General features: G+C 42.1%; 1 protein-coding gene across 1 annotated transcript in view; it reads left to right on the forward strand.

Annotated features, from left to right (window-relative positions):
- CFTR (CF transmembrane conductance regulator) overlaps window positions 1-22,525 on the forward strand; it is a 91,681-nt gene extending 69,156 nt beyond the window's left edge. The window contains exons 22-27 of the mRNA XM_074825474.1: window positions 3,864-4,106; window positions 7,773-7,928; window positions 15,881-15,970; window positions 19,023-19,195; window positions 19,550-19,655; window positions 21,141-22,525. Coding sequence (XP_074681575.1) covers window positions 3,864-4,106; window positions 7,773-7,928; window positions 15,881-15,970; window positions 19,023-19,195; window positions 19,550-19,655; window positions 21,141-21,347 — 975 coding nt within the window. The 3' untranslated portion in view covers window positions 21,348-22,525. The remainder of the gene's footprint in view (window positions 1-3,863; window positions 4,107-7,772; window positions 7,929-15,880; window positions 15,971-19,022; window positions 19,196-19,549; window positions 19,656-21,140) is intronic.
- The last annotated feature ends 1,094 nt before the right edge of the window (window positions 22,526-23,619 follow it).

The following is a 23,619-nucleotide window of genomic DNA, read 5'->3' on the forward strand; positions in this document are numbered from 1 at the left end:
AAATTAAAGAATTTGCAGTGTTATTAAAATCTCAGTAAAATACAATTAGGCAAGGCTAAAAATAGTGTATTATGCTTTAGACATTTTTAGATGGAAGTAGTAAATATACTCCTTTATTCTAAAGCATTAGTTAGTTAAAGAATGTGAATATAGCAGGCACATTGCTGATGGGAATGATGGATAAGAAACTTGCTGTCACCTACACTGTACCTGTCATTATGAATGACAGAAGATTTCTACCTGTGAAAGGAAGAATTGATATCTTTGTAAAATGTTACTGACATTTATGCTGCATTCTGCCCAGATCTAAATCATAATTCAAATTACAGATCCAGGAAAGCATCCTTTTGAATTGATTTAAAGTATTAAGCTGTCTAAAATATCTGCATATGTGATGTGACTGACAATTCTCTCAGGTGAGCTGGGACATAGAGATGAAATTTTCTGTTGTAAGGGCTCTTTGTCCAGCTGGCTTCATAACAGATTTTAACTAGTGTCTAATGGTAGGATCTCTTGAGCAATTACAGGGAATCCCTGCCTGTACAAATGTTCACAGCTCTTGATGAAGCCAAGAAAGACCTCATTTCTGAAGTGGCAATACTTCAGTAAAGATAAGATTTCTGAAAACAAATGTACCATCAAACACTGATTAAAATAAATACATGGTGCCATTGTGGGATTTACTATAGACAGTCAGACAGGAAGAAAATTGTCAGTCTGATCCAAGGTCTTTCTGTTTGTGGCACCAAAATGAGATGACATTCATATATCAACAAGATGATGACCATGCCTTTCCATCTTGCACAGTGATTGAGATGGAAATTGTAAGCGATAGGCTTGGATTTTAGCATGCTTTTCAAAACTTCTGTCACAATTGTGTTTCAAGATGATATGTAAGTTATGATCCCAGTATTTCCTTGCATTGTGTATAAATTTGCTTCCACATGGAAAATCCAGCTAACAATATTTTAATCTGGATCGAAGAGCAGGAAGAAATGGTAATACATTAAGTAGAATCACTTTGCAGAAGGAATACAAAAGCTGTTAAACAAGGTCAAAGATGTACAAAGGGTTTTCCATAATGCCACTAAAGAGAGATATATTACTGGGAATACGGATTAGAGGACAAATCCTAATAATAAGGTCCAGATATTCCTGGATGCAGTAGCTATGCAGGTATCTATCTATTTATTAATTTATTTTGCTAAATAATTTCTGACCAATAAGAATTAACACTACCTTATAGTTTACTCTTGTTGTTTACAAGGACAAATTTTGGTAAAATGAGGAATCTAGTTAATTAAGTTAGTTGGACTAATGCACTTAGGAACCTGAATGTAAAATAAAGTCACAACTTCTTCAAGTAAGGGGCTGAAATTTGTTTCCTGGATAGCAGGAGAGAAAGAATAGGAAATTTTGGAGGCTCTAGGACTACCAGCATGAACAACATTCTCTGAAAGTATATTAGAAATGACAGCCTCTGTAGAATGGATTAGTTAATGAAAACAAGCTATGCGTTGGAGGTCAAGAAGCAGACAGAGAAGAGAGACTTGACAAAATCAGAGTTAGACTTGCAAATGGCCCAAATTCGGGATAAATACTTGATCTCAGTTTTCAGTAAAAGGGCAATGTTTAATCTGGGGAGTTGAAATTGGACCAAAAGGTAGAAATGGGATTTGCAATATGTGAGGTGGCAATTATATGCAAAAACCAGCCTAGCTGTGGGCATGTAACTGAGTTAGGATCCTGGTCTCCCTAAATTTCCTGTACAGTTTGTGCAGGGACAAACACACCACCCATGAGTCAGTCCATCTAAAATCAGAGTATTCAACTAAGTGTGATTAGGTTCTGCAGTTAGACATTTCAGTTTAAACATGTGAAACCGGGCTGGAACAATGCCGCCCCATGCATACAGACCAGGTGGGACCAGACGTCCCATCCTACGGTTTAGGAAGAACTGGCTGAGAAGCTGGAGATCTGGTAATGGCCACTGGCAGTGGTGGTGGCATGTGATAGAATAACAACTGTCACTTTTGGTTGAGAAGGAGAAATGGGAAGTCATTGATACCACCATCAGTTTGTTATCTGATGGCAGTAGTCTTTAGAAACTATTTTGAAGATGTAATTAAAGATGCAGTGCTTACAGAGTGAATTCACTCAGATTTGCTGACATGTGGGTTGCATCAGACTAACCCAATAACTGTGTTCAGTGATTTATTTTCCAGACAAAAGTAATGTAGTAGATCTCATTTGTCTTCAGGAAAGCACTAGCTGTGGGTCTGTTTCAGAAATTATATAAATGAAGGAGATCAGGATTATTACAAGAACTGTAAACTAGTTAATGAGTTGGACAGAAAGGAAATGGCATTAAGCTGTAAGTATTAAGCTGTAGAGAGACTACTCAACAAAGATTAGATTTGTGACTGAGCTCATTTTAATCTTTTTTAAATGCTCTCAAGAAAGAAAAAAAAAAATGTGTTGAAGAAATCTGCCAAAGGCACAAAGCTGAAAGGCAATGTTAGCATGAAGGATGCTGGGAGTTGAAAGGTATTAGGTGACCTCAAATGCAGATATAAAATAGATTTCAGTAACTGAAGTGCAAAGGCTTGAATTTAAGGACTGCTAAGAATAACCTCTGTGGTAGCAAGTATCTCCTCAGTTAGAAATGGCTAAGATGAAGGAAAGCTTGGCTGACCACTGCTCAGTCAGAGGGTGACTATAAGATGTGACTGTGAAGAAAGGACCATATGATCCTAGGATGTATTAATCAGGATATTCCTAATATAGATAGGAAAGTATCAATGCCTTTGTACAATGTCCCTGTGAAATATCCAAAATGCTGTGTATATTCTGGTCAGTCAGGAAAGATTAATTTGAACACAGATATTTTCAAACATATGTGAACAAGGAGAACATATGTTAAGAAAGAGGCTTAAACCTGGATTTTCTTTAGTCCTGGAGAACAAAGGGTGACTGGATCTAAGGTAGCCCTCTATAAATTAATGGGGAAATCAGCTAGGAAAAAGAACTATTTAGAATTTTAAATTAATAAATTTACAAGATCAAATTGGTCCATAGACTTAAAAATATGTTTTCTGACCACCTGAGCAGAGAAGTTCTAGTGAAGGAGATGAATTGCCTAGTTATTAGTTGACCCTTGACCCATTTAAAAAAAAAAAAAGAACAGGATGATCCCTTCTAGTCCTATGCTCCTTTGAAAATTCACCAAGACTGCTACTAGCAACCTCTGTCTGAAGTTCATGAACTATAGGACTTGATTATTTCACCTAATATATATAATTACTGATATAAAATTAATTATCATGGATCTTCCTACTAATTTTTTGGTAAAAACTATAGATAATTTCTCATAAATACTCAGATGTTAATGTCTGATTATTGTTCCTCTTTACTTGATGCTACTGCTTTACATCTTTCAAATTCCACAGTCTGCTTCTCTTTGGAGATCAATCATTATTCAAGGAACTTCAGTTTTTGTGTTGGGCAACCCTGTACAGGAGGAAAGAGTTGAAGACTCCAAGATTGTTTTCATGATCATATTTTGTTTTCATAAATACAGGTGATCTACAGTTTTCAAAATACATTTTTAAAGGTAGAAAGAGCTATTGTGTCCATTTAAAAAGGAAGCAAGTGGAATCACATGTTGGACTGATGTCAGTAGTACAAGAGCAATAGAATCTAGAGCTCTATACAAGAAGTATCCTACCATTGAAAATTATATCATGGTATAACTTACGCAGAAAAGAGACTCACTGTTCTGCCTAGGAATTAGGAATAATTTGATTTCATTTGTTGTGATAGCTATTAATTACAATTAGAATACTGTTTGTTTTGATTCGTAGATGAGGTCTGTCGGACGAATATTTAAATTCATTGACATGCCAACAGAAGAGACAAAAAACATTAAGCCGCAGAAGAATAACCAGCTTTCAGATGCCCTTGTAATTGAAAACAGGCATGCAAAGGAAGAGAAGAACTGGCCATCCGGGGGCCAAATGACTGTGAAGGACCTTACAGCCAAATACAGTGAAGGAGGAGCTGCTGTGTTAGAAAACATTTCCTTTTCAATAAGTTCAAGGCAGAGGGTGAGACACTGTTGTGCTGTGTTTGATCTGATTTCTATTCAGCTTAACTATAAAAATGTCATTATAAACCTATTCATTGACTGAAGAATAGGTTGAGTTCAGTAAGGTTTTGTAAATAAAATTGTTGCAAAACAAAATAATCATCTAAAGCACCTAAAGAATGGAAATCTCTTGTGTCTCTTCTTAAAAAGAGCTCATCTGTAGGATTATTGGCCACAAACCAAAAAAAGGCAAGGAAAATCTGCTTCACTTATCCTAGAAATTTATACCTCGGTGAAGCACAGTGGGGTTGTTTGCTGGCCATGAAGAACAGAATATACCAATAAAATACGTGTGCAGTAGTTCCCCACGTTGTATTCCTGTGGCTGAAGTCATCTGCTTTCTCCTTGTGGGGAGAGGGAAGCTTGCTGGAGAGCGCAGGTGCTGGGGGCAGCCTGACCCAGGTGGAGCAGGGCACAAAAGAATACCGGCTGCTGTGCCAAGGGTAACGCACCACTGGCTCTGGTGGTTGGAGGGTGGAGGTGCTGTCTCGCTCGTTTGATGAGGGCTCTATGCCATCCCAAATTGTTATATAACAAACCATAAACAGCTCTATTCTTTAGAAGATTGACAAACCTCTAACCTTCATGCATGTTTGGGGTTGAGTTCAAGAAAGAGCTTTAGTTTCAGGACAGCAGTTAGTCAGTTTGCTTTAAGTTCATGCTAAGGACTGTCATTGGTGGGGTGGGAAGAAAGGCTCACTCGATTTCCTGAGCCGGAGCCATATGGATGAAGAGGAGATTTTAACTCTCCCACATAGATGAGAAAACAGTTTCAGTGACTGTTCTTGCCACGAGGCAGCTCTTCACTCCTAGTTTGGATAGCACGAGTTTCTGCCAGGCTTGGTAGATCTGTCTTGGTTTACATGAACTGAATGTTTCATCTACTAAGTTTGAGGGCACCAAAATTTTGAAACCGGGGGTCTGACCTCCTGTAGCACCATCCCGAAGCAGCTCTGCCTTTGGAAGAGAGGCACCTGCGATTCCTGGAGAGTAGAGGTGTGGTTGCAACTGCAATCTGGTGGATTTACTTCCTGGAAAATCCCTTGGAGCAACGGAGTATGGGAAATGGAAGATACTTTTGTATTGTACAGAGAGGGGGAAGAGCCATTGAAACAAAGATCCTTGTTTCAATGTCTGTCATTTAGGAACTCGATCCAATTTTGGTGATGATCCCTGGACTCAGAGGTAGCATTTTGAGAATTGGAGCATGCTCCTTAATCTGGAGAGGATTTGTCTCTGACCCATAGGGAAGCACATGTAAAACAAGCAGGAAAGGGGAGAGGTCTCCTCTGCTGAGGGGGTAGAATAGAATAGAATAGAATAGAATAGAATAGAATAGAATAGAATAGAATAGAATAGAATAGACTATATCTGTTGGAAAGGACCTATAATGATCATCTAATCCAACTGCCTGACCAATTCAGGGATGACCAAATTAAAGCATGGGTGTTGTCCAAATGTCTCTTAAACACTGACAGGCCTGGGACGTCAATCACCTTTCTAGGAAGCCTGTTCCAGTGTTTCACCACCCTCTTAGTAAAGAAATGCTTCCTAATGTCCAGTCTAAACTTCCCCTGGGGCAGCTTTGATCCATTCCCATGTGTACTATTACTGGATGCCAAGTTGAAGAGATCAGCACCTCCCTCTCCACTTCCCCTCCTCAGGAAGCTGTAGAGAGCAATGAGGTCACACCTCAGCCTCCTTTTCTCCAAACTAGACAAGCCCAAAGTCCTCATAGGATATTCCTTCCTGCCCTTTCACCAGCTCTGTTGCCCTCCTCTGGATCCATTCAAGGACCTTCATATCCTTCTTAAATTGTGGGGCCCAGAACTGCACACAGTACTCAAGGTGAGGCTGCACCAACGCTGAATGCAGCGGGATGATCACCTCTTTTTACTGGCTGATTATGCTGTGCTTGATGCACTCAGGATGCAGTTTTCCCTCTTGGCTGCCAGGGCACACTGTGGACTCCTGTTGAGCCTGCTGACAACCAGCACCCCCAGATCCCTTGCTGCAGGGCTGCTCTCCGGCCACTCCTCCCAATCTATACCTGTGCCCAGCATTACTCCATCCTAGGTGCAGAATCCGGCATTTCAACTAGTGAAATTTCAACCCATTAATCATTGCCCAATGCTCCAATCTATCTAGGTCCCTCTCCAAGGCCTCTTGTTCTTCAAGGGCATGAACAGCACCTCCCAGTTTGGTATCATCAGCAGACTGGCTCATGGTGCATTCAGCTCTTGCATCCAGACTGTTGATGGATATATTGAACAGAACTGGCCCTAGAATTGAGCCCTGAGGAACACCGCTGATGACCGGCCGCCAGCCAGCGGTCGTCCCATTCACTACAAGCCTTTGATCTCTGCCCTTCAGCCGGTCCTTCACCCAGCGCACGGTGAACCTGCTCATCCCAGAGTTGGACAACTTGTCCAGAAGGATGCCATGAGGGACAGTATCCAAAGCCTTAGTAAAATCCAGAAAAACTACATCCCTGTCTTCCCTTCATCCACTGGGTGGGTGACCTTATCATAGAAAGATATCCAATTAGTTAAATAGGGCTTTCCCTTTGTGAACCCATGTTGATTGTGCCTGATGATTGCCTTATTCTTTAAATGCCTTTTAATTGTATGCAGTATGATCTTCTCCAGAGTTTTTCCAGGAACTGAGGTTAGACAAACAGGTCTGTAGTTCCCTGGGTCTTACTTTACGTCTTTTTTGTAGATTGGAATATAAATCTACCCAATGAATAGATGGGGTCAGTGCAACAGAGCACAGACTGCTCATCTGGTTCAGAGGCCTGAGGTACTGTTACGGAAAGGATGCCAGGCAGCAGGAAGAATTCCCTTCTTCACCTTCACATGGATATTGTCACTCTACAGAAGTAGCCCACACTCAGACAGGACATCATTAGCTGTGTAAAACCCAGCTGTTGGAAGAGCAGTATCTCAGCATTTGCTGATGGTTGCTGCAGATATTGCTCATTCCAACAACAGGTCAGTGCAATCTCACAAGGGAAACACAACATTTAAAAACCCCCTGCGTATTATGTTTCTTCCCACCTAAGAGAGAAGTAAAGGCAGCACTAGCTGGGCAGGTTGAGGACTTGCATTGCTGCTTGGGGGTGGGCAACTGCATGGTGTGTGCTGTGACCACTGCCTCAGGCACAAGCTACCCCACTACAAATTCATGGTCTGATCAGAGTTAAGCCCTCTGTTTTCAATTATATGGAAACAGAGTAGCTTACTAGAGTGATTCAACTGCACTCACTACTTGTTTTTTGTTCACTGGATGGGGTTTTGCTGAATAGGGCTTCATAGCAAAAGAAAGAGGAAAGGCACAAAAAGCTGGACTAAGTACAAGATAACATATAAGGAAATTTCTGTTCTTCAGCTAAGGGTAAACTAACAGACTTTTCATCTTAGTTAATTCTAACAAAACAGTCTGGCCCAGTGTTTCATTCAGCCCTTGCTGTAGGCTTTTATCATTCCCAAATGAACAACATTTACCGTCCCATTGAGATGCATTTGGATTGTTCTCCACTGCTGAGATCTCAAGTGTTTCTGCCTTGGCCTGTGGTTAATATGTCGGTAGTATTAAATGTTTACTTTTATGATTTGCATTGCAGGTGGGCCTTTTAGGAAGAACTGGTTCAGGAAAAAGCACTTTACTTTTTGCATTTTTAAGACTGCTGAATACAGAAGGGGATATCCAGATTGATGGAGTCTCCTGGAACACGGTCAGCGTGCAGCAATGGAGAAAGGCATTTGGAGTGATTCCTCAGGTAATGAGATTATTGTAATTTGTGTGCCTTTTATTTTCATTGGTTCTATATCCATATGTGCATAATTATCTTCAAGCTGGAAGTTAGTTGTTTTATGCTGATAAACAGAAACAAAACACAAAGATTTTGTGAAAAGGGGAGTGAAATGGATGGATGCAATGCACAGCAAACTACTTTTTGAGGGTTTCTATGCCACTCACACAAGAACTCTTCTAGAAATGGGAAGCACACTCAAACAGAAGCGTTCATAGCCTGCTTATTCCTGCACCTCTGAAACAGTTTCCATGTTGATTCAAAATAAGATAGTGCCACCTGAAGAAAAAATTAAATCAGTGGTGTTCTCAGCTACTGTTTTCTAAAGCCTTACATCACATATCATGGTTAACATGTGGATACTATACATTGCCTGCTTTCCCTGACAGGCTGGTAGCAGAATTACTGCTTTTCTCAGGTTTTACTAGACCACTAGCTGATCCCCAACTTGGACTCATCACTTTTTTAGCTGTCACCTCTCATTACTGTCATGATGCACGTATAAGGGAGCACTTCAATGTTCTTTATGCTTGCAGCAGTCCTGGCATATGGGAAGTAATACCATTTCAGAGATGAAGAAGGAAGCAGCTCCTCACATGGGTTTAGGCACCCTAATACTCTGAAATAACTGGAACAAGAAACATAGTCTAAGGAGGAGCAAACAATTAAACCTAGGGCTTCTGAGTCCCTTGCCAATGTTCCTGCCACTGGACCAGTGTCCTATATTAGTGACAGATCTGGATTATCTGTCTCAAAAATTAATATTATTGGCTGCATGCAGTAGCACTAAAAAGAGATTGCTCACTGTAAAGGTAGGAATGAAAACTGATGGAATGAACTGTATCATTTTAATGTCATGTTTTGTATTTTTGTTGTTGAAAGCTCTCAGTCCTTTCCAACAACACTGATACAGGAGTAATATGTATTGGCCTTCTCTTCTTTGAAAGCTATACACTGGATAGTTCTTCAGCTACTAAACATACACAGTCTTCCATAACAATGATGTTAATTCCTTTGGAAATCTTGTGAGTGTAGCAGATTAAATTCAAGTAACAGTTGACTGTAATCTTACCAATGAGTCACTTGTGGTATTGGGAGGCAGAGGGACATAGTTGCAGATCAGCCTGCCACACTGTGAGAGGACACACAGTCTGTCCCACCTTTATCCATCCTTGAGGGGTGGCTACTAGCCCCAGAGACTGGTAAGTATGGTTTGATCCTTGGTCACCCACACCCACTGTCAGCTGTCAAATCCTTATGGTGCTATTCCCCCCATCCCATCTCTACCGTAAAGGAGTTGCCAGCTGCTTTCTGTGCATATTGCTTTGTTCCCAGATCTACTGTCTTAGAAAGGTGGTTACTGTCTTAGAAAGCTGGTGTGCTGCAGTGAACATATGTGTGGTATAAAGCTGTTGTGCATTGACTACATGAGGCGCATTAAAATAGATAGAGAAACTCTGGGACAGCCAGCTGATTTAACTAAAAAATATGCTGTCAGGTTTACATTTTCAAAATAGTGGTTTTCTTCCCATAACCATCATAGCAGAGCAGAGGTCTGTCTTCACTTTCACCCTCTGTTGGATATGTAGGTTAAATTCTGCTTTTTACCACAATACAGCAAACCAAACTAATTGTAGTGAAGTCACTGATATGACTGTCACTCAGTTGCTATAGTCACTTCTAATCTATTTCAATGTCATGGAGGTGGGATTTAACTCTGACTGAGGTGTTCCTGATGGCATTGTCTTGGCTTTGGTAGCTGTTAAAAGATGCTGAAATGTTCATGCTGGAAACAGAATGGCTTTGATTTTGCAAACACAAGAGGGACTCAAAATGTAATTTTTATACTTAATGATCAGTTTTGAGTTGTGATAGCTTCCATGTCAAAAATGTTATCCCACAGTAGTCCGAGTGGCATTTATTTAAAGTAGGCATGCAAAGAAGACACAACTCCCTCTTCTCTGTGCATTTCCACAATTGTGCTCTGATATTTCCTCAAAGGCAGCAATTTTTAGCACTTTGACCTTGCCAGAACAGACCCTTTCTTCACTGCTAAGTTACACCCTCAACAAAACAGAACCAAGAGAGTGGTGGTGAGTCCACTGGTTGGATTTGTTTCTTGCCTGAGCTCTACCAACAGCCTGATTGGTCACACACTGCCTGCTGAGCTGAGGCTGGCTTGGCAAGCTGCCCTTTGATAGCTGACCTGTCATCACCCTTTCTGTCCTCTCTTCAACATTTTCACATCTATCTATTCCTGTAAACTTTTATTTCTTTATTATTGCTGGTTCAGTTCTGCAGCATGATTGTTGCTTGCAAGTATGAAAAAAAGTCACCCCTTCAAATAGAGGCAGCTGTGCAGTGAACTGCAAATGCAGTGGCATCTATTTAGTTTGGAGGACAGGTATGTTATACAGCTGTCCTCCAAACGATAGCTGTATAGGAAGAAGGATGCTTTTACCAGTATAAGCTATGTCTCCATTGTGAAATTTTCCTATACAGCCAAATTTCTGTATTGGAAGGGGCTTCCCTGTCTCTCCCATAGTTATTCTTTTGCTCTCAGCCCTTTCTTCCTTTGGGATGTGGTTGCCCAGCAGGGTTTCTGCTTTCCATCTCCAGCTGCCCTTGGGAACACGTAGACTGAGGAGAAAACTGAATGCATGGTAACAAGTAGCCTCATCCCAGTGAAAAATATGTTTAATAATTCTCATAGCTGTACTCACTATAGAGTCGCTACTGGTATAGAGAACATCATTCTGCAGCCATCAGCAAAATGTGGGAGACATTTATTACCTGAGCAGTGTAACTTGCCCTACTGCTAGTGCGGTGCATTGTTAGTTCATTGTTAAAATTACACATTTAGTTCAGTTTGGAAGTCCCTGATACATGGATCAGTGCCAAAAAATCCCAGCCCTCCATTCTCTGGAAGGTCACGAGAGTTGTCAGCCTGTTCGCATGCTTCAGCTTGCAGCTCCTGTCCCAAAGCCTTGCCAAAGAACTGCACATTATGGCTCAAAAGTTCCCACATTCAGAACAAAATGAAGTTTTCACCAGCACTTTCCCAGCAGAAAAGAGAAATTGCATATGCCACCCTGCCTTTCCCAGCAAAACAGAAGGAGCCCTTTGTTCTTTGCCATTCACCTAGGGCTTCAGAATGGAAAAAAAAAGTTGCCTTTCCTTTCCTGGGAGGTTGGCCTACAGCAACACCTGGATATTTGCTGTCTCCAGGAGAGGCTTCGCTAACAAAACAAGAACGGGGCTCTACCTGAGGCATTCTTCTTCATTAAAACCTTCCACCCCGCTCCTCTTCCTTCTCCCCAAATTTCCCAATTTAGAAGAAAAGTGCTTTTCCTCTGTGGGAACCTCACTGATGCGCACCTGCATAGCACACACAGTGTCCTAACACACTGCCTGTCGTCTGCTCCATGCAGGCGATGCTGGAAAGGCCTGCAGGATGGTCAGAGATCATGCTGAGCTGGAGCAAAGGCAAAAGCCTGTTTCTTTCAGTATCTTAAATCCAACTGTCAGCGCATTGCAGTGGCAAGGGATAAATCATATAAAACATGTTTCCTGGAGCAACCACGAGGAAGTTCCTTCCTGTAGTTCCTCACACGCCTGCACTGCTGAAGCACAGCCTGACCACAGTGCTGTGCCTGCAGGATGTTTGTCATTCTCATGCAGAGCAATTACTCCAGGGATAATAGGCTATTTGAAGTATAATCACAGCCCATCATCCCTTCTTTCTGGGCAGTCCTTTCTGATGCTCCTTCTGCAAGAGTTTCCCCACCCCATTTCCAGGGTGAGGACATCCAGCTGCATCTGGTTTCAACATGCTAAGGCTCTTTTGCATGCCAGTCCTCATGCAGATTGCATCCTGAAGTATTTAATGGAGTCAAATTGAGAAAATGCCTTCAGAAATTTGCCTTTGAATGGAGAACAGGAGACCTGCAGTCCATTTTCCATTAAAATAAATAAGGAGAAACCTGAGACCCATATGGTGCTGCTAGCTCAAAGGAAGGGGATGACTTCTGGTGTCTTCTTGAGTGTTATTCCACTACACCCTGGCAGATCTCACACTGTTTTCTATGTGTAAAAACTCCCTATAGAGTTAAAATCAAGCTTAGCATGAAGAATGAGATTACTAGAGTTTGTGGGACTGCCAGCTGACAAAAAAAAAAAAAAAAAAAAATCAAATCACTTTTGCTCCTTTATTTTACTTAAGAAGTGATATTTCATGACTTTTATCTTTGTAGTTCCAATTTTTCAGTATCTATCTCACTTTTTGTTCATTTTATCTGTCTGTGTCTCTGCCCGTCTGTCTCCAGCACTGTTTCATTGCCTCTCACACCCTTCAGGCTGTTCACTTTTGGAGGTCGTGGGTGTGGCTGTTTTGCAGCGTGCCAGGGCACTCTTGCACAGTGCTGCTCCCCAAAGGTGGTCCCACAGAGGGTCCTGCAGGGACTGGGTTCCTGCAGGGCATTGAAACAAGTCAGCATCACCATACTGGGGAGCATCTGCTGCAACAGACCCATGCACAGAGCACCAGGGGACATTAATTAACAACCCTACATGCTCATTTGGGGCAGTATATAGGTGGTTTTCTGCATCATGGGTTCAGTGTTGCCAAGAGCACGTCACTTGTGTTTACCAGTAAGCTCTATGGGAGGAAGAGGTTTTAGCATCTTCAGAGGAGAACGTTACAGAACTGGTCCCAAAAAACTTGCAGAAAGTCTTCATTGCTCCCGTGCTCATATTCTTGTTTGCAAATATTTTAACGTCAGTGTAAAACCCCTAAAGGACACTTACCAAAATGAAACCTCTAACTCTGTACCTAATACTAAAGTATTCACATAGCAATTTGATTTTCTTTCATGTTGATATTGTTGTCATAATATATATGAAGCAGAGGAGGCTACATGGAGGTCATACTGTTGTTACTCTAACTTCTCTGTGCTTGGAGCTGGTGTCTGGTTCCAGGTGATGGTGTGTTTGTTCTCCACCCCTGGGGCATATGGGAACAAGGGTCCATGGGTCTCACTGAGGACCTGCACACAGGTTGTCTTTTGTTGCAACAGCAGCTGGTCACAGCCAGGATACTCTCATTCCTTAGCAGCCTCTCCTTAACTGATCCTTTACTCTTCTATATGTGTTTGCTTAGGTACTCCAGGGTCTTGGTTCTCCACATAACACTTAAATCACTTAGGAATCTTATTGCCACAACCTGGGTGTATCCCACACCATAATCAATATGCAGAGTCTCTAGCCACTGAGGGGGAATTGATGCCCTTCAGAAGGGTTGATTTACAATATTTGGGGTAGCCAGAACGTAAACATGACCATATTTATATTCCCCAGCGTTCTGCTTGTGGGTGGATGTCAGGTCTGAGAAACTATTTGTTGTATGATCACACTCATTATCACCCTGGGTGAATTTGAACAAGTGACCAAGAAAGAAATAGTTCCAAATCTGTTGCTAGCCTCCCCAGCCATCCATTCCCCTTTCCAATGTTCTCCTTATTCCTACTTCTTCTATATTTATAAACAACACATGAGTTCATGGGATTCACTTTTTTGTTTTTCACTTTAGACTTCTAGCTTTTAAGAATTTTGGGGTTTTTTTTCCTGCTGCTTTTGAAGTGGAGTCTAAACTGCCCATGTGACTCACATGATATTTACTCAAGTGAACCCTATGTGGTTTCTAATGAGCTGGGAGGAAGGAGGTGTTGAAATGCAGAGAGAAGTACCAGAATTTAGGACAATGATATATTTACCTTGTGGGGGAAAAAAAAAAAAAAAAGTACTTTTGGCAATAGCTTGCTTTTAGTGCCCTGCTTCTTGAAAGCACGGATATTAGGAATAACCAGTTTCTGAAGAAAGTAGTTCCCTTTATTTCTCTGCCTGCCACACTTCAGCAGGAATGGTATTCAGCCCTATCTTCTTTAAAACTGGTTTGTTTGGTTAACTATTCTTTACCACTGAGAAATGAAAATACCTGTTCCATTAGTTAAATGTATGGCGCGCTAAGTGTGAACAAACCCACGTCTGATACTTTCCACAGTATTATTATTTCCACCGCACCCACTACTTGTGAGAATCTAATCCTGCTGCAAATACGTTGCCCTGCTCATGGCACCTAACCAGTGCAGGCCATGGGAAAAGGGCTGCACTGCACTTTAATGAAGCATTAATTGTTATTAACAATCATGATTATAAAGGAAAGAGTCTACTCTTTCCCCTAGTCTTTACCAAAAGTGCTTCTATGACTTTTAGCTGTGTGTGCTGCTGCCTCCGCTGCAGCTCGGTCACTGTGGTGTTGGCAGTGTGGTGAAGGTATCATCATACTTAAATCCACCCTGCTGACTGCAGGGCACCCCAGTGCAGCTGCTTGTCTCCTCTGGTCTCTTGAATCAGGTACTTCCTTCTCTCTTACACCAAATAAGTTACTGGCAATGGCTTACATAATTAAGCAAATTAATTAATATAATTTATTTTCCTCTGCCACATTAAAGCTTTTAATTAATCATAATTAAATGATTAATCTAAATGTGTGTATAAATCACTTGAAATCTGATGAAAGAATGCCAAGTTTCCAGGTTAGGTCAGATGGAAATTGTAGTAGACTGGCAAAACTCTGGGAAAGTACTTGCTAAGTATATTCTCTTGGCCATTTTCTGCTGGTACAGCTAGTCCTTCACTGCTTTTGGTAGCGTTTGACTACCAAGACTCCAAGAAATTATGTGACTGTGAATCTCTGGCATTTCAACACATTTTTCTCTAAATAAATATTTTCTTTAGGAAGACAAAAGAGAAGAAAATAATTGTCTTGAATTTTTCCTCTTGGTATTTGTTCCGTATGTACAAGGAAAGAGCAAGCAAATGGTAAGGCACGCACTTACATTCTTTGAGAGCAAGTTCTCCCTGCTACAACCTGCAGGTGTACCTCACAGCATAGAAAGCAACAGCTTGGTTTTATCTCATAAGAAATGTTGTGCAACCTCAGTGCCCCTTGAAGAACCTCATTTCCACCAGAATTTGATACACCCACCCCATGTAAAAAGAGATTAAACAAATATTTAACTTTGTCTGAGTCATTGCTTTTTGAGCTACAAAACATGTACCTGAGGGATGTTCACTTAAATCTGCTTGCCTAAACTGATGAGAAAAGCAGAACTAAGTAGTAAACTTCAGTGCAAGAAGGATGCGCTGTCAGTGCCAGGAAAGGAGGTGCGGGACAGAGCAGGGAGAGAGCATGGGCCATAGCATCAATCAGGGAAGCCTCAAACAAGAGCAGATTGTTGCTGCTACAGTCATGAACCAGGTCATGCTGCATCACATCTCAATGACGTGACAGTGAGAGAGAGTAAAAAATCCTCTTTTGAGGTAGGACTGGGACATGATGAAATGTCAGGTAATACATGATGCTAATATATATTTGGATACAATTGATTAGAAAAATTCATTGATGAAAACAAACTTGGGACACTGTCCCTGAACACCGACAAATGTCCAGGAGGTTTTTTTGTTTAAAAAAAAACCTGTGGGAAGACACGCTTTGGGTCAGTGATCTTATTTTTGTTTGAATATGTTTCACATCATAAAGAATCAAAAATGGTTTTAAAAAGGCTTGTTCAAAAATGGAAATACAGGCAATCTTTTATCCTCAAAACTGTTGAAGTGTTATTTTTACTGATTTTCAGACAAGTTTGGGTAAGTTTTTATTAAGACAATTGCCAAAAACTGAGCATAAGGATTTTTAAAATCACTTTTTTTGGAACAGTGTTTTCCAAAATTTTTAATAACCTCCAATAAGCTCTATGGCGTCAGGTTATTCTTTCTCTGTAAGCTTTACAATTTACGATGCTTTACACAATGTTTCAGGGTATCTATCTACCTGTGTCTGTTTATCTTTTTTCTTGTAGAAAGTGTTCATATTTTCTGGAACTTTTCGGATGAATTTGGATCCTTATGGGCAATGGAATGATGAAGAAATATGGAAAGTTGCAGAGGAGGTAAAACTGTTCAGTGTTGTTTGTATCCCTCTGATTAAGTGGTTACAGCAGAGTGCAGTGTAGGTCAAATGATTGTCATATGTTACATTTATATAGAGTCTTAGAAAAAAAAGTGTTGAGGAAAGATAATGCTATGCTATAAACCATGTTTCCTTATTACCTAATAAAAAGACGCCTTTGTCAGACATTCAGGGGAAAGAAAAAAAAAAAAAAGATAAACTTCCATACAGCGCAGTCTGGGTTCCTCATGCAGTGATTTAGTGTAGGGGAGGTTTTATGTTTGGCTCTGCTGGGTGACCCTGAGGGAAAAGCGGAGGAAGCTGATACAGCAAAACGTCCTGTAATCTTTTCTCATTTTAATGCTTTGGCAAATATACGCAATCTCTGCAAGGCATTTTTCTACCAAAATGTGTTAAAATGACTAGTAAACATTTTGGAGGCCAGAAAAAAAATGCTAAATGTCTGTCCTAGAAATAAGACTGGTGTTACTGCAATAGGAAATATTTATACTCAGCTTAGAAAAATCTTTCCTCGAAGTATTTTCTAGTTATTGTGATTTTCAGGGCAACATAAAGCCAGCTGAGGCTTACATACTGCTCGTGTCACAGGCAGCTGCCCCTTCCATGGAAAATAAGAATCATGGAATATTAGATTTTATGAACCTGAAGGTTTCCTTCTAATTTTATGTTGAGGTTTTAGCATCTTTTTTTTTTTTTCAAAATTAGGAACCAGATTTTTTTCCAATTGTTTCCACTTTGAGCTGAACCCTGTGCATTACCATTGTCAGGTGCCAACTGTTAGCTCTGATAGTGCTTAATAGGTAGCACAGGTGTATGTAATGCTCCGAGATAATGCAGGTGAGAGTTATGTGAGGGAAGGAGCTGCAGCCTAGAGCACAGATTTCTCTTTCCAGGGTAGGGATGACCTAATTAATACAGTCTCAATAATGAATTGGTGCCATTTTCCTTGTTCATAGCAAGTCTCAAGTATCAGAAAATGCTTATAAGTGTGGGAGTTAATCCAAAAGCTTCCTCCTTTCCCATCCAGAAGGTTAACTCCGTCTCTGCTCTCTCTCGCTCTTTTGGGTTTATCTAATTTCTTCCCTATGTTTGGAAAAGAGGAAAGTAGACACTTTCTATGAGTAATTTACTGTCAAATAAAAACATCATGACGTTTTGGATTAAATGATGTGAAGGAGCTTTTCAGCCGGTCCTAGCAGAGGCAGCAGGTTGCTCAGTGCTGTGCTTCTCTGCTTCTCTGAGGCTGGGTAAGAGATGGAGTGTGGATTAACATCCCCTTTCCTGAAAAAGACAAGCTCTACTTCTGCTTTTGAGGATTATTCTCACTGTGCATGTGAATTGAGCCTGGGATTTTAAAGAGCTAAACCTCATTTTTAATGGCATGAAAAAAAAATTTATTTTGAAGTGTTTATCATTAAGGAGTTTGGCAGATCCATATGAGATACAGAGTTTTTCATTGCACTGGCGAGAGGGCAAAACAAATAGAAAAGAAAAAGAGCTGTAATACTTTTTAGTAGGAGTGATGGGATAGTTTACAAAGTTCATGCTCTTGAATTCTGGCTTGTTAGTGACAGCGAGTCCGTGTAACTTTGGGAGCACAGCACAGAAGGAAAATGAACTGTCAGTTTATCCCTGATCCATGTTGGCTGCTGAGAATTTAGAGGATCCTGCTGAGATCAGCATCAGGTTTTTATGCTCCTTGCAATCAGCTGCAGAGAGCAAGGCATTGTCTGAACAGATGTCAGATGTTTCATTTTTTATTGTCCCCTTATTTCAGCACCTGAATCTGTCAACTTTTGAGGCTAAGTTTTACTCTTGCAGTCAGCTACAGGTACACAGACAGACCTTACGCAGTTTTAAGAAGGAAGCACCTTTTCCAGCCATTAGTTGCGGAATGTCTTTAAAGGACACAATGTGTGTTCAAAAGAGGAGTGAGGAACAAAGCGGTGGCCTTAATTTTCTTATAAATAAAATAATGAACTCTTCAGAAACTCAACAGACGTACACCCACACCACAGTTCAGTATGGTTTCCATGTGAAATGGAAACACAGAGGAGGAATTCCATTTTTTTTTTTTTCCCTAGAATGAAAATGCATTGCAGATCGGTAATATTTAAAAAATTCAAGGGGGCTGTTCATAAACAACTCAGGTTGCATTGCATTTTTATAACGTCTTTTGGAGCAATGCATCTCACGTATGTTTCCTAGTTCTCATATTATACAAACATTTTTCTGTAAATGCTGCTGATTAGGCCAAGGAGCACAGTTGGTTTGGACCTGTGGAAGATGCGAAGCTTTGCTTTGGGGTGTACAAAATGCATCTCTCAAGGAGAGCAAAAAGGAGCACTGAAAGAAACAGTCAGAAGACATCTCCTGGACTGGATTCTGGTTTCTGGTCCAAGAGCTTCATTTGGCCAGGCACCCCTCTAAACATTTTGTCAGCAGTGCTAGGGGGAAGGCTGTGATGCCATTAGTATGAACAAGGTGCATGAGACCTTTGGGGCAGCAAAAGAAGCAGATGGAAATGGTCTCAGAGCCATAGAGACGAAGGCCATGGTGACCTGGGTTATTTTCTCTGTTGCTGTAATGTAGCATGTGAATTTTGGTTGTTTCTTTTTACCCTCCTAGTAACCAGAGGCCTGGTTTTCTTTCAAAAATCACAGTCCTTAACATTTCCGATGACGTATGTTGCTGCTGGATAAAAAGTTTCAAATATATTGCTTTCTCCAGCCTGCTAAAACAGAATGTTTTGGTCAAAATGCCAAAACTCATTGTATGTGACAAACAAATGAAGCATTAACTCTCAGCTTCCCAACATAAATCCTAGTATGTTTTAAGAGTCAAATGTTTCAGTGCTTTTCATATCATCCAGCTACTAGCTTGTAGTCTTTATAGGACAGATTCTTCTTTTCATAAATTTGTATTTTCACTGTCAGAAATGAAAGGCAAGGAAGTTAAAGGCTTTGGTTGCCATACTGAAAATCAGCAGTAACTATCTCACTGATTTTTCCTGTCCTTTTTGTTTGCGGCAGGTTGGGCTGAAGTCTGTAATTGAGCAATTTCCAGGCCAGCTTGATTTCGTTCTTGTGGATGGAGGCTGCGTCCTCAGTCACGGCCACAAACAGCTGATGTGCCTTGCCCGGTCAGTCCTCAGCAAAGCTAAAATCTTGCTGCTCGATGAACCAAGTGCTCACCTGGACCCTGTGTACGTTTTGATCATTTGTTCTATCTTCTAATATGAAATAAGAAAATCAGTGAGGCAGTACCACTGAAAGAGACCTTCTGTAACTTGTCTGGTCCGTTACTAAACCTGATTTCAGTAATGTATGTTAGTAATTCTGCATGGGGGATCAGGGAAACCTAGTTACAACCTCAGATTTATGGCTGATACGCACTTTCACAGGAGAAATGCAGCACACTGAGACACTGCAGAGAGTTGGGGTCCATGCACGTGAGCTTTACAACACGCAGTTAGACTATTTAAATACCACCAGTAAAGTTATGAGCTGTGCTGGCCCATATGTTGCAGTCTAAATGCTGATGCTTGTTTGCCTTTCAGAACTTCCCAAGTGATCAGGAAGACTCTGAAGCATGCATTTGCCAACTGCACGGTGATACTCTCCGAACACAGGCTGGAGGCAATGCTGGAGTGCCAGCGATTTTTGGTGAGCTTTCCTTGTAGTCTCACATACTGTTGTTTCATCATATTTGATGGACATGCAAAACACACCAAGCAGAATTGGCTGGATTGATGAGGGTCAGCTGGGGCAGTTGAACAACCTAGTCACCTGCAGAAGAGCAGCAGGCTCCTGTTTGGTCTTTCACATGAGCTGTCATAGACACCTGTGTTCAGATGAGCTGGGTCACATTATGGAAGAGCTGGATTCCTTCTTTCAGCCAGAACAGTTGTGTAGGTTACCCAGCTGCTGATCCAAGTGCCTTATATTGCCAATTGACTCAGGAGCTCCAGAAAAATCCCAGCATCTCACAGAGCCTTACCATTGCTAATTCAGAAACAACTGCACTTGCTCTTGAGCAATGGGAGGCTCCATGGGGCAGAGGAGTTTCCTGAGAAAACATCTGATTGTCAGAATCACTGATTTCCTTCATCAAGCCACTTGAATATTCCTTTCTCATTTAACATAATAAGATGATAAAGTATTGGAGTCCTGGGATATTTCCTTTGTTATATAAAAATGGTTAGTAAAGGAAATAAAAGGCAAGTTATGTAATTGTTCTCAAAATCAAGGTTCCTTCCTCTCTATTTTCTTGACTCTTCCATCAGAGAGGACCTTCATTTTATTAGAAGAGTGAAACATTGTTTTCCGTGTGTACTTGTTTGGGTGTATTAGCACAGCAGGAGGAATACAGCCTGAAGTTGAAGCAGGCAGGTTGTATGCCCCTTTGGACATGCAGCTCCTGTACAAGTGCTGGACTCCAGCCTTGCCGCCAGCCCGCAGCCTGCTCTGCACCTGGCTGTGTCGGGGCCGCAGGCAGGCGGCCTCGGCCCAGAGACGAGGTTTCCCACCATCCGTATGACATTTTAGCAACAGAGCTGCTAAAAGCTTTCCCATCAGAGCTGTGCCCTCATCTGAGACATGCTGGCGTTGCAGTGCCAGTGGAGGAGCCTGATTTTTCCCTGTCTGCTGCCTGGCAGGGGAGTCTGGCACAGCCGTACAGGGCAAACCTGTTGTCTCCTTCAAACACAGGCCAGCAGCGCTTCCTTGTTTGGCAAGAAGCAAGCAAAGAAGGCCTGGCACCTTCCTGGCAGCCTTCTCTCTCTGCTTGCAATGTCACTCTGTTTTCTGCAGTTAACACTTCCTTAACCTGGCAATTCAGCAGTGCCAGGGAAATGCCATGGTACCTGGAGACTTCAACAAACAATCTCTGAGGTAAAAATCAAGTTGCAAGGAGAAACCAGCAAGCCCAATGGCACCTTGGAACTTGACCAGTAGGCACCTTTTCCACATGTTAAAATTTTAACATCTGGTTTTATGGTTGTAATTAGAAATTGCAAGCTGTAAACCAGGCTTTTCCTGTTAGAAGATCTCTGATATGTCCTCATGTCTCTTCCCTGCTCTGTTAGTTGTGTTAGCTGAACTCTGTCAGCACCACCATTGCCCATCTAACAGAGCGATATGTTTCTTCAGGTAATCGAGGACAATAAATTGCGGCAGTATGAATCCATTCAGAAGCTGCTGAATGAAAAGAGCTCCTTCAGGCAAGCTATCAGCCACGCCGATCGCCTTAAGCTACTCCCGGTGCACCACAGAAACTCCAGCAAACGCAAACCTAGACCCAAAATCACTGCCTTGCAGGAGGAGACGGAGGAAGAAGTGCAGGAGACGAGGCTGTGAGACATGGTGTGGGCACCCTCTTTATGGAGCGAATCATCAGCAATGCCCCACGATGACAGGGCCTGCATTTCTGAACCTGCGGGAGCCATGCACAAATTGAACCTTGCAGGAGGTGTTCACTGCAGCCGCTACATGTGCATTTGGGAATTTCTTCCCTTCCATGGTTAATTGAGTGCGTTCTTTGAAGTTTTGCCACTTTTAATGGTGAAACCAGACTTCCTTTGAAAAGCTGCTTTCGGTTGGTACTAATGAGATGGCAAGCAGAAGTAACCTGCTTTGGCCGACATAATCATTTCAGAAAACTTTTAGAAATGTTCTTGCTGGGGTGAGAGGTCCAGACAGCAGGAAGAGTGTGAGAAAAATAATCAAACCTGGGTGGAAAATAGAAAAATCAGAATGTAAAAAGCTTCCTTGGATTCACTTCCTGCAAACAAATTAAGGGACAATATCAGCAGGGTGCACAGAAAACTTCCTCCTCTTTGTTTTCCATGAAGCAACTGTAATTTCAACTTAGCAGAAAAGGCCAAATGCCCTTTCATAACAACGCACCACTCCATGTGCGTAGGTGAGAATGAAGGAAGAGAGGACATTGCCTTGCAAGCCAGTCAGCATCTCTCATATCTCCACGATTAAGGGAGAATTTCCTCTTAAAACCTAGGAGACTGTCAACCTGACCCAACACTCGCAGCGGGATGAGTGCGGGCTGACATCAGCATCTAGTGAACGGTAGGACTCCTGGCAGTGGATCACTAATAGTCTGCATAGGTCTGGCACCTTTACATGCTTCTTACTCTGGCCTAAAACAAAAAGAAGAAACCTCTCAGAAGTAGACTTTAATAATGAAGTTAATTTTTATACTCTTCTGGTTTGCAGTTTTATGATGAAACTGAACTTTCTCTAGGATATTTTATTTATTTTAATATTGTTGCAAACATTTACTAAGAAAATTATGTATTTTAAAGGTGATTATGTACTATAAAAATATATTTGTACAAAAAGTTTTATATTTGGATTGTTGGGGGGTTTTTTTGCTACTAGTCTTTGATGTCACATTATGATAGAGCTGTTAAAAACAAGGGCAGCTCCAGAGTTAGGCCAGGTACTGTCCAATGCTGTCTTTGTGCACTAAAGTATTTTAGTGATGCAAACATTTTACATTATTTTTTTCTTTAAATAAAAAAAACCAACCAAACAAACCAAAACTGTCTGTACAACATGTTACAACCCCACCCCCGGTGCGGATACCGCAGACCTATTCTGCTCCTTCCACTTCGGTCATTGCTGCCTGTCAAAACGTGTCCCTCATTTTTAATAAATACCTTCTGTTGCTTACAAAGGCCCGTCGGTGAAACGCGGGGCTGCGGGCGGCGCTGCGGGCGCGGAGCGCGGGGCTGCGGAGCGCCGAGCTGCGGAGCGCAGGACTGCGGGCGGCGCTAGGGGGCGCTGCGGACGCGGGGCTGCGGGGGGCGCCGCGGGCGCGGAGCGGCGGGGCTGCGGGGGGCGCTGCGGGCGCGGGGCTGTGGGGGGCGCTGCGAGGCGCTGCCGCCGGCCGGTCCCTCTCGGATCGGTTGTTCCGGCGGGAGCGCTCAGGCCGGGGAGGGTCTGCACAAAGAGCCCGTCTAACGCCGCCGCTACCAGGTTGTTGGCAGCACCGCCACGCAGATGCTTTGCAAATACGAAGTGGTTATAAATGAGCTTTACATCTCACTTTGCTTGAGCCCTAAAGCTGCGGAGAGCAGCACATGCGAGTCTTGGAAAGAACCTCTTTTAGGCCTTCTGTAGGCACAGCGGCCGTGCCCCGAGCCTGTGGCAGCAGCCAGCGTGGCTGGGCACCGAGCGTGGAGCCGCTCAAGGTGCTGCTGGGTCCGGCTGGAGCTTGTGAGCGCCGGAGCTCACTCTGGAGCAGCTGCTTACCCCGTCCCACTCTTGTTTCCCTCTAGGTCTGTCCCACAAGACGTATTTTCAGCCCCTCATTACATATTTCCTCTGCAACTATACTACTTCTTTCTATCTTACTTTTTCCTGCCCAGACCTTCATACTGTGCTTTTATTCTTGTCCACCTTCTAGCACTGACCTGGATCTCTTTCCTTTCTGTCTGCAAGAACATCGCCTTGCTTCGCCTGATTTGCTCCATGAAGTGATGCCTGTTGCTACAGAGAGTTCTGGATACCCTTGAGTCTCAATTATGCCATGTCACTGTTTCTTTACCACTAAGCTCTGCCTGCTTCAGCCTTTATAGGAACTGAAAACCAACTGTATATTGACGTAGCA

Source organism: Strix aluco, chromosome 5 (assembly GCF_031877795.1).
Source record: "Strix aluco isolate bStrAlu1 chromosome 5, bStrAlu1.hap1, whole genome shotgun sequence".
Taxonomy (NCBI): domain Eukaryota; kingdom Metazoa; phylum Chordata; class Aves; order Strigiformes; family Strigidae; genus Strix; species Strix aluco.